This window comes from Chlamydomonas reinhardtii, chromosome 3 (genome assembly GCF_000002595.2).
Source record: "Chlamydomonas reinhardtii strain CC-503 cw92 mt+ chromosome 3, whole genome shotgun sequence".
NCBI classification, from domain to species: Eukaryota; Viridiplantae; Chlorophyta; class Chlorophyceae; order Chlamydomonadales; family Chlamydomonadaceae; genus Chlamydomonas; species Chlamydomonas reinhardtii.
Genome location: NC_057006.1, coordinates 9113403 through 9123637, shown reverse-complemented (window position 1 = coordinate 9123637; position 10235 = coordinate 9113403). Strand labels below are relative to the sequence as shown.

The 10235-nt window shown below is 64.0% G+C and overlaps 3 protein-coding genes across 3 annotated transcripts in view; 1 reads left to right on the top strand and 2 right to left on the bottom strand.

Moving 5' to 3' along the window:
* The window catches only part of CHLRE_03g211745v5 (uncharacterized protein), a 9097-nt gene extending 5888 nt beyond the window's left edge, over nt 1-3209 (top strand). Inside the window, exons 10-15 of the mRNA XM_043061582.1 lie at nt 275-340; nt 549-852; nt 1037-1187; nt 1517-1560; nt 1817-1971; nt 2309-3209. Coding sequence (XP_042926711.1) covers nt 275-340; nt 549-852; nt 1037-1187; nt 1517-1560; nt 1817-1971; nt 2309-2468 — 880 coding nt within the window. The 3' untranslated portion in view covers nt 2469-3209. The remainder of the gene's footprint in view (nt 1-274; nt 341-548; nt 853-1036; nt 1188-1516; nt 1561-1816; nt 1972-2308) is intronic.
* An 11-nt stretch (nt 3210-3220) lies between these two features.
* On the bottom strand, nt 3221-8372 carry CHLRE_03g211633v5 (uncharacterized protein). Its single transcript, XM_043061581.1, has 12 exons — nt 7774-8372; nt 7289-7552; nt 6828-7111; nt 6537-6602; nt 6218-6269; nt 5911-6021; nt 5618-5658; nt 5144-5369; nt 4757-4901; nt 4316-4536; nt 4016-4091; nt 3221-3825 (listed from the first exon to the last, which is right to left on the bottom strand). Exons 1-12 carry the CDS (start codon nt 8296-8298, stop codon nt 3608-3610), a joined length of 2229 nt encoding a protein of 742 aa, XP_042926710.1. The 5' UTR covers nt 8299-8372; the 3' UTR covers nt 3221-3607.
* A 63-nt stretch (nt 8373-8435) lies between these two features.
* CHLRE_03g211521v5 (uncharacterized protein) overlaps nt 8436-10235 on the bottom strand; it is a 5731-nt gene continuing 3931 nt past the window's right edge. The window contains exons 8-9 of the mRNA XM_043061580.1: nt 9789-9851; nt 8436-9514 (exon numbers count right to left, since the gene is read on the bottom strand). Coding sequence (XP_042926709.1) covers nt 9428-9514; nt 9789-9851 — 150 coding nt within the window. The 3' untranslated portion in view covers nt 8436-9427. The remainder of the gene's footprint in view (nt 9515-9788; nt 9852-10235) is intronic.

Sequence of the window (10235 nt, the reverse complement as noted above, 5' to 3'; positions counted from 1 at the left end):
GGTTGTAAATGCCAGCCCAAACTATACCAAAGCAAGCCAAACTAGCGGAGCGCAGGGGAGGGGAGGGGACTGGGAGGTGCAGGTAGGGACAGGAAGTGGGGCGAGGTGGAGGGCATTGCGGGGGCCGGGTAGAGACCCAGAACCTGTACCCCCCCCCCTCCACTGTAACTGACCCTTGGCATAACTGCGCCCAGACCACCCACTGTCTACCCACCCGGACTCCCCTTGTCGACGCCCTCCTCCTCCCTTTTCTTCCTGCCTGCCCCACACACAGCCTCAAAATGGTGGCCATCGGCGGCGCAGCGGCCCCACTGTCCATGATTGAGGCGTTTGAAGTAAAGTGGGTGCGAGGGGGGGGGCAGTGGGGGTTGCAAAGATGGGGGTTGCAAAGGAGCAGCGGTACGAGGTGGGCAGGGGCTGCGGGGGGCGGGGGCGCAATGCGGGGGCACGTGCCCACCAAACACAATTGCAGCCGTACAAGTGCACACCTCTCTTTGTGCTTCTACATCAGGCTACACACACACACTTACACATACGCAATTAAACAGGCACGGTGTGGAGGTGCGGCACCTGTGGGGAATGACGGAGCTGTCACCCCTGGGCACACTGGGGGACCCCAAGCCCGCATCCCTGGGCGGCCGCACCCGCCCGCCCGGCGGCTTCCGGCAACTCCCCGCCGCCTCCGGATCTGGATCCAGCAGCTCCGGACCTGGATCCGACGCCGCGTTCCGTCGCGCCTACCTGGGATCCAAGCTGAAGCAGGGTCGGCCGCACGTGCTGTGCGACATGCGCATTGTGGACGACGGCGGGCGGGAGCTGCCGCACGACGGCCAGAGCGTGGGGCACCTGCAGGTGGGGGTGGGGATGGGTGGGTGGTGGGTGGGGGGTTACACGCATTAAGTTTACGCAGTGAAGTCGTAGCCAGGTACAAAGGTGGGGGGGAATTTACGCATACGAACGGTCCTGTATGTTTCTTCCCGTGTGCTCTCTAATGCCACCCCTGCCCACACACACACTTCTGCCCGCCCGCGCGCAGGTCCGCGGCCCCGCCACTGTGGCCCGCTACTTCAAGGCGCCGCAGCCCGCCACGGACGCCGCCGGCTGGTTCCCCACCGGCGACGTGGCGTCCATTGACGGCTGGGGCAATATGGCCATCACGGACCGCTCCAAGGACGTCATCAAGAGCGGTGGGGCCGCGTGTGTGTATGGGGGGGATTACAATCGTGATAGAAGTGAAGGCGTAGCCAGGTACAGTAGCATAGTAGACGCGGGGGAGGGGGTGTGATTGGGTGGCTGTGGGGCGTGTGTTTGTGGGTGGATGGGTGGGGGTGGGGTGGGGGGGGCGGCGGGTGTGTGCTCTCGTTGTTTGCAGGGCTGCGATCTCCGTCCCGTTCGTGCGTGCAAACGTTATCGGCACATGTGCTGCACTTGTTCTGCCCATGCCATGCTTTGCTAGCTGCGCTCTGACGCCGAAGTGCCCGACTGCGACGACTGCGACGACTGCGCATGTGTGCAGGTGGCGAGTGGATTAGCAGCATCGAGATCGAGAACCTGGCCATGGTGCGTGTGCGTGTGCGTGTGTGTGTGGGGGGGGGGGGGTGGGGGGGGTGGGTGTGCGTGTGTGCGTGTGTGCGTGTGTGGGTCATTTTCCTTGATGTGCAAACACACACAGCTGCACCGTGCATTGCCAGACCATGCACCTACACAATGCCGCTATCTTGGTTTGGTCTGGTCTGGTCTACTTTGGGCTGGTATTTACAGCCCCTCCCAAGTCCCAACCACCGCCCGCGCTCCTGCGTGTCTCCTTCCTCCGCAGGGCTACCCGGGCGTTGCGGAGGCGGCGGTGGTGGCGGTGCCGGACGAGCGCTGGGGCGAGCGGCCGCTGCTGGTGCTGGTGGCGCGGCCGGGCGTGGAGCCAGACGCGGAGCTGCGGGAGGGCGTGCTGGGGTACCTGGCTGACAGGCTGGCCAAGTGAGGACTGGGGGGAGGAGGGGGAGGGGGGTTGCAAGGATGTTTGGAAAAGCGGTACAGGATGCACAGAAGGAGGGGGAGGGGAAGAGGGAGAGGGAGAGGGAGGGGGAGAAGGAGAAGGAGAGGGAGAGGGAGAGGGAGAGGGAGAGGGAGAGGGAGAGGGAGAGGGAGAGGGAGAGGGAGAGGGAGAGGGAGAGGGAGAGGGAGAGGGAGGGGTAGGTGTGATGTGCTTTCCTAACGCAAGTGCCGCTCTACTCCCCCACCCGCCCCACTGGGCTCGGACAATAACCCATCCACCCAACCCAACCACCCCACACACTCCTCCCCACACGCACAGGTTTGCTGTCCCGGACGATGTGGTGTTTGTGCCCCAGATCCCGCACAACGCCACGGGCAAGGTGTCCAAGCTGACGCTGAGGGACATGTTCAAGCACCACAAGAGCGGCGGCGGCGGCGGCGGCGGCGGAGGCGGCGGTGGCCCGCGGTCCAAGCTGTGAGGAGGAGGAAGAGGAGGGCGTGGTGGAGATGGGGTGAAATGACACGATGGGAGCTGTCTCGCCAGATGGGATGTAGACAGTCGTCAGGTGGTGGCGGGCAGGGTGCGTGTGAGGCGCGCTGACAGACGGCGGGCAGGAGGGGAAGCCAGCTCGGAGAGCTTCTAGAATGGATGGGGTGCGTGGCGGTGTGTGCACAGTAGGTCAGGCTAGGCAGCGACAGCAGCATCGCTAGCATAACGATGGCACCGTACCGTGTTTGAGACATACTTATCTGCTCGACGTTAGTTCGGTCTTCGGGGCAAGCGCATTGGCGCTGGGTGCGTATGTATGATGTATGGCCCCTCGTATGGACCCTCTCGTAGCCCCTGTTGTCCCCTTGTGTGGTGTGTGTTCGAGCTTAAAGCGCGAGCTGAACCTCCTGAAACTTGTAGTTGGGCAATATGAGGATTTGCTGGCTTGGTGGCGGCGAGTGAAAAGAGAAAGCCTCGGATGTATGCCCCCGGTCGGCTGGGCAGTGACAGTCCGCTGCCGTGGGTGGGCTGTGCGTCTGGTGCCTGGTGTATGTGCGGGCACGGACATTGTATTGTTTCATTTTGCCATGATTTTGGTTCACCTGTTGACGTATTTAGAAGTCTTTTGGCACCCGCTTGACTTCAATCGTTTGATGCCCAGGTTACACGGTACGCATGTGTAAAACTCATGTGTGCGTCGAGCCAGTCTGAGTTGTAACGCCATCAAAGCAACTGTCACACGCTTCAATCAGCTAACCAGTCGCCTACCACGGCCTACCCCGTCCCTCGGTTGAGGTACTGCGTCCAGTGACTGTCCTCGCCATCGCGCCATCTGCTGCGGTAGACGCAACTGAAGCAACACAAACCCCGGTGTTCACATAAACAAACTGCACGTAACACAGTCGCCGCGTGACAAAGCAGGACAAAGTCACCACGGGCCACATCCTCACCCGCCGCCGCCGCGGCGCCGCCAACTTGCCACCCGTTCCGGCCCCAGCGACATTCAACCTGTACTACTCCTGATCAGAGCCGTCAGCTGCGGCGTTAGACACACGTACACATGCCTCCTCCTCCTGGCCTCCTCCTTCTGGCCTCCTCCGTCACCCCCTCACCGCCTCACCGACACATTCACACGCCGCTGGGCCACAGCTCGGGCATGTCGCCGTGTGTCTCACCCATGCCCGCCTCCCCGCCCGCCGGCGCCTCACTCCAGTCGTCCTCGCCGCCGCCGCCGCCGTGGCATCCAAACAGCCAGCCGCGCCGCGGCGGCTGCGGCAGTACGTCCAGTGGGTGTACGGCGGCGGTTGATTCGACGTGGACGAGCAGGTCGAACTGTCGTGGCAGGTCTGTGCGGGGATGGGTAGTTAGGCGGCACTGTTTTGCGCCCCCAACACAACTAACAACGCCCACGTGCACACATACAAGCACACACGGCATCTGCCCTCCCCACGCCCTGTGCTGTTTGGCAATGCACCCAAACCCGCTCCCTTGCCCCGTCACCTCCTCCCTCCTTCGCCCTCCTGCGCATGCACGCACCGGCCTCGAAGTAGTGGGACTGCAGCTCCGTGTCTGGCCGGTACACCACACCGATGGCGCGCTGCAGCCGGGGGCCCTGGAAGCAAGCGGGGGCGGGCGGGAGGGCCCCGGACGAGGCGGCACAGCGCACACAGCAGGGCACACAGGCGCATGAGAGCTACATGGGTCATCATGAGAGCGCGACGCATGCACGCACACGCACTGCTATGCCGCCACTCTGCGGCGCATACATTTCATTAATGTTCTCCTTATGTTGATTACCACACTACTGCGCGCACTGCTACGCACACGCACACGCACCGTCAGCGCATCCGCCAGCTCCGGGCTGTGCAGGTCCAGGACAAACACGTCACCCGGACCCGCCTTCGCTCCTCCTGCTCCTCCTCCCGCCACTCCTCCTCCCGCCTTCGCTCCTCCTGCTGCGGCGGTGTGCATGAGGTGCTCGTAGGCGCCCGGCAGGCTGGGCCGCACGGCCTTGCGCCGCGCGGGCTCATCCCAGTCATCTGCGGCGGTCACGTGTCCTGAGGGCATGCGGGGGAAGTAGGTGCGTGTGTTTGTAGGTGGGCGGGTGGGTGGCTTGCAGGTGGCGTACGTGTGGGACTGGTAATGGGACGAAGCAGGTGCAGGCGACACGAACACACGGTTAGCGACTGCGCCCAGCTTGGCTGTATGCGCCCACCTTCACCTGTCCAACTTTATACACACCCTCCCCTCCCCTCTCCCTCCACGTCCCACACCGACCGGTGTGTGTGCTGAAGCCGACGGCCCACACCTCCGGCCGCGGGTAGGCCTCCCGCACCAGCTGCCCCACGTTGAGCTGCCCGCGCCGCCAGCCGGAGTCGGCGTGGCGGGCGTCGCCGAGGTGGCTGTTGTGAGCCCACAGCACCTGGTGGCGGACAATAACAAAGGGCCGGAGCAACATACAGTTGTTGTCAAGTTGTCAAGTGAGATCGGCGGCCTGATTAGTGAACTGGTAGTGGGGGTGTGCAGGAGCAGGGACGCCGGCGGTCAAAGGGTTGAAGGGACTAGAGGCGTTGCTCTAGGGTCTATCTGTGAAGGGGTTCATCGCCACAGTGTGGGTCTCTTCAACCGTGAGTTCTTCTCTGCTGCAGCCACTCACTCACTCACCATCTTGGGCTGCTGAAGCTCCTGGCTTGCGCCGCCCGCCGCCACCTCCCCCGCCACCTCCGCCCCCGCCCCCGCCTTCTCCGCCTCCTCCGCTGCCGCCTGCTCCGCCGCCGCCGCGCTGCGCTTCAGCCTGCCCAGGTGCGCCTCCACCAGCTGCAGCGCCGCCAGGAAGTGGCGGTCGCGCAGGTTCCACGTCACCTCCTCCCGACTGAACATGTTGCGGTAGCTGCGTGCGGGGATGAGGGATGAGAGGTGACGAGAGATTGGTGTTTGTGTGTGTGTGTGTGTGTGTGTGTGTGTGTGTGTGTGTGTGTGTGTGTGTGTGTGTGTGTGTGTGTAGGTGTGCGTGAGGGGTGTCGGTAGGTGTGTGTTGTGAAAGATTGCAGGTGGACGGGGGGGGGAGACGTGATGTGGCAGCAGGGACTGGCTGCAAGGAGACAACATCCGTCTGGGTTTCCCGCGCCCTCGACTCACTAAGCCTCCGCGCCGGACACCACCATCGCGTTTGCCTCCACCTGTGTGCCATGTACACGTACGTGACATGATTAGTTGGTGCACACCTCATGCATAAATACACTTCAATACACATACACGCGTGGTGGCAAAGCACACACCCGGTACGCCGCTTGATTTCCCTTTCTCACACTGGGTTTTAATGCCCCAAGTCCCGCCTTATGTTCTCCTCCAGCTCCTCCAGCCCATGCCTGCCGCCCCACCCCACCCAAATCTTCCTCACACACCCACACCCACACCCGCAACTAACCCACCTCCAGCGCCGCCTCGTGCGCCAGCGGGCCGCCCGGCGGCGCCTCCCGGTAGCCGCCCACACGGCGCCGCACCTCGGCCAGCGCCCGCCGCACAGCCTCCTCACAGCTGGCCTGCTGGGCGGGCGGGTGAAGTGTGTCTGCGCGTGTGTATAATTGAACGTAGTGTGGACATGTGGACGCGTGTGCGTTCCGGATTGGGGCGCACTGGGCTGCATACACCTTCCCGAAGCAATTCCCACGCTATGCGCAGCATCCGAACGCGCGCTGCACGAGCGCCGTGCCGCGCCGCACGCCACGCGTCACGCACCTGGCGGAAGATGGAGGTCGCCAGGCCGTAGCTCTGGGCGTCGGCGCCGTGCCTGTTTGCGTCCGGGGGCCGGGGCGGCGTTGCCATCACATTCGCGCGCGGCCGGAGCATAGACTTATGGCGAGTGCTGATGAGCGATCTCTGACCACACCGTCCACTGCCCTAACAAGATCGCCCCCGACAAGCACGCACACACACACGCACACACACACACAGCACACGCACACGCACACACACACACACACACACACACAGCACACGCACACACAACGCACACACAAGCCAGCACACGCCGCCTCTTCCACGCCCATCCACGCACCTGTCGAAGCAGCGGTATCTCGCCTCCACCACCCGCGCCGCCTGAGGGTCCGTCTCACGCAGGTAGCTGGCGGGTGGGTTAATGGGGGCCATGAACTAGAGAATGGATCAAGCAGTCATCCATGCCGCAGTAAACCAGCTGCAAGGTCGCCGAAACCTGTTGAGCGTCCCCCGAGCGCCACTGCCGCGCGGTCTACCACACCCTCAAGCAGACACCACACCCTCAAGCAGACACCACGACTAGGCTGCATCCCCTGCTCATGCTCATCAAAAACTCCCCTAGTCCCCTCACCGCAGCACTGCCTCCGCCGAGCTGTGCAGTGAGTACACATCCATGCCGTAGAACCCGCACTGCGCCGCCGCTGTCGCCGCGCCGTACGTCACACCGCCGCCGCCCTCGGCCGCCGCCGCCGCCGCGGCCTCGTCGCCTTCGTCCACCTCCGCGGCGGCGGCGCCCGCCGGTGCCGCTGCCGCGCCGCGGTGCCGCTGTTGGGTGCGGACGGCGAGGTTGCGGCGGCGCAGCCACTCCACGAATTCGACCACAGTGCGGTTGCGCCACATCCATTTGGGGAAGCGCTGAGGGGGGGCAGTGGTGGAGGTAGGGAGTGGAGGAGGTAGGGAGTGGAGGAGGCAGCAGAGGAAGAAGCGAAGTGAGCGATACCACGGATACCACGGATACTAAAGTGCACCTGTGCTGGCTCCACATGCATCTGTAACCCGTGTCCAAGCCCCCCCCCCCCCAAACACACACACCTTATAGTCCGACAGGGCCTCCTCCGCACTGGCGTCGTAGCCGGGCTTGTGTCCAGCAGTCTTCCCTGCCCCCGCCCGCCCAGCGGGCACCTCCGCTGCCGCCGCCGCCGCCGCCGCCACGTCAGCAGCAGCTGCCGCTGCCTCCTCCGGCCGCGGCAGGCCGCGCACGTAGCGGTTGACACGGGCGGCATCGGGCCAGTCGCTCTCGACCACCACTGCCGTGAAGCCGCGCTCGGCGATGAGCAGCTTTGTCAGCTCGGCACGCTGTGGCACGGTAAGGATAACGAGGCAGCAGGGCGATGGGTAAGGCGCCCCGCGCCCCAGGCAACCCAAAACACGCCCGTACACCCCATACCCCGCACCCCACACTGGCTCCGCTCCACGAGTGCTTAACCCTATGCCCCCCCCGCCCCCCCCCACTTCATATTTGATACACACCATCCCATGGATGGCTACCCCCCCCCCACACACACACATGCACACACCTGCTCGTAGAATTCCCGGGTGCCGTGTGTGGCCTCCCCCAGCATCACAATGCGCGCGGAGGCCGGGACGTGCTCCAGCAGCACCCGCGCCGCCGCCCGGCTGCGGCTGACGCCGCTCTTTGCAGCGGGCGGCGGCACGCGGATCGCGTGGGAGCAAATGGCGTCGATGGCGGTGGCGTCATCGACAGGTGCGGTGGCGGCGGCGGAGTCGGCGTCGCCGCCGCGGCGGCGAGCGCCGCGTGTCGCCATGCCGGCGTTAGCAGGCGGCGAGGCGGAGGAGGCGGAGGGTGCGAAGGAGTCTGGAGCACGCCGGCTGCTGCTGCTGCGGGCGCTGCTGTGCGCTGCTGGCGCCTGGCGCTTGTGGTGCGCGGCGGGTGCCGCAGCGGATGCCAACGAGCTGCTCGGCGCGAGGGGTTGAAGCTCCGCCGCGCGGGGCCCTGTTGTCGGCGTGCTTGGGCAAACTGTTAGACGTCCTGACCAAGGCGCGTGGCGGCTTTTGTTGAGTTGCAGGGATGCGTAGCGCATGTTACTTTCCTACCACGCACCTTGAGAGCGCAGAAAGTTGCGGCGCAGAAAGAAATCGTCAAAGTGCCATCGAGGATGAGTCGGCGCCCAGTCGGCCCAGTCCGGTGTGAGCCCTGGGACCCGGCCATGATCCTATAAGCCGCGTTTGCTTACACGCGAGCAATTAACACGTTGAATAGGCCCGGGGAAGCACAGGGCTGAAAAGCGATCGCATGAGTCACGCTCGGCAACTGAAAGCGTGCCTGCCAACTCCCAAAAGGCGCAACTTACAATTTTACGAAGGTCCAGCAGCAGTGTGGAAAGCGAAAGCAAAAGAAGGGAGCACGCAAGGAAAACGAGCCACGCGCACGGAGACAAGCGCTTGCTTCCCACAGCTTCTTGCACACACACACACAGGCCCTGCCTGTTGCCACAGTACGGGAACACCAGGAGCCAGGCTCACTGGGTATAAATGATGCGTCGCCGCTTGCGCTTGCTTCTTCAATCTGCGCAAGCAGAACACCCTCGGGGCGCGCACGCACACTGCTGTACTGCTGTCACCACCATAGCGAGGCGCCCGCTGCACACCAGGGGGCGCTAACGCAACAGGGCTGCCTCTGTGCGTGCATGCCCACACACGCACACACACACGCACGCATGCACACACACACACACACACACACACACACGCCATGCGTCATGTTACCGCGCTGCACCACGCACGCACATGCCTGCCACTGCCAGCTCCGGCTCATACACAGACACTCATGCCCCCGCCCACGTTCCGGGCACAAGTCACTGCAAAATGCACGTGTCGATCACAGCACAGCCAAATGGTCATGGTCTCGGAAGTCCCAAGCTCAAAACAGGGCGATGCCGTAGCCCCTGCTGACTACTGGCATGCAGCCAGCCAGCTACTGCCACCACCACACCCCCAATTTGGATCCGGAAGTTGTAAACCACATCCGGACACACCGCCACCCACACAACCTCTACCGCATGACGTTGCTCCCACCCACCTATTCCCCACATCACACCGCGTGCCCCCAGCCTTACTCCTCCTCCACCCTCACCTTCTTCACCACCCACAGCATCATCATCATCATCATCATCATCATCATCAGCATCATCACTGTCATCATCGTCATTATCACTGCATGGCTGACGTGGCCACCTCGCTGTGCATGGTGGCGATGCCGGCGGACAGGTAGCGGTCCGACTTGACGTCCCAGGAGTCCTGGGGTGTGTGTGTATGTGTGTGTGTGGGGGGGGGGGGGGCAGGGTTACGGGCGGGTGGGGTGAGCGGCGGGCAGGTGCTGTGGCGAAGCGTGAGTTTGATGCTTGCCAGTGCCAGTGGCAGGTCCTAAGAGCCGGCAGGAAGGGGAGATTCCACGGTGTGTGCGCGCCACTGCTGTGCGCTGTGTTGCCCTCCCTTCCCCCGGCCCACCAGGGCCCTCCCTCCCGTCCCCCCGCAGCCCCGCCTCCCCGCCGGGCCCCCCCCCGCGACCCACCTTGATGATGATGGTGGTGCACGAGGCGCGTGTGCTGATGTCGGCACTCACCGAGCCCAGCTTCTTGCGACTGCGCGGGGAGGGGTGGAGGGCGGTAGGGGCAGCGGGGAGGTGAGGTGGAGGGCGGAGCCACAGACTCGGGTCGTTACTGGTATGTGTGCGCATAATGCCACCCTGGTCGCCTGTTCTAATCACCACAATTAACCGTGACGCTTTGTGCCGCCCATCCTACCTGCATCCTGCATCCATATCTCCCCACTGGAGCGTCCTCCCTCCCTCCCTCCCTGCCTCCCTCCCTCCCTGCCTCCCTCCCTCCCTCCCTCCCTCTACTTGCACCAGTGTGGCTTCTGATTCGCCCAGGTCATACTGAATAGTGCAATATGCTATGGTGCATGCTGACTGATTGCGCATGCATGGTGCGCATGCACATGCTGCTCATTCCCCTTG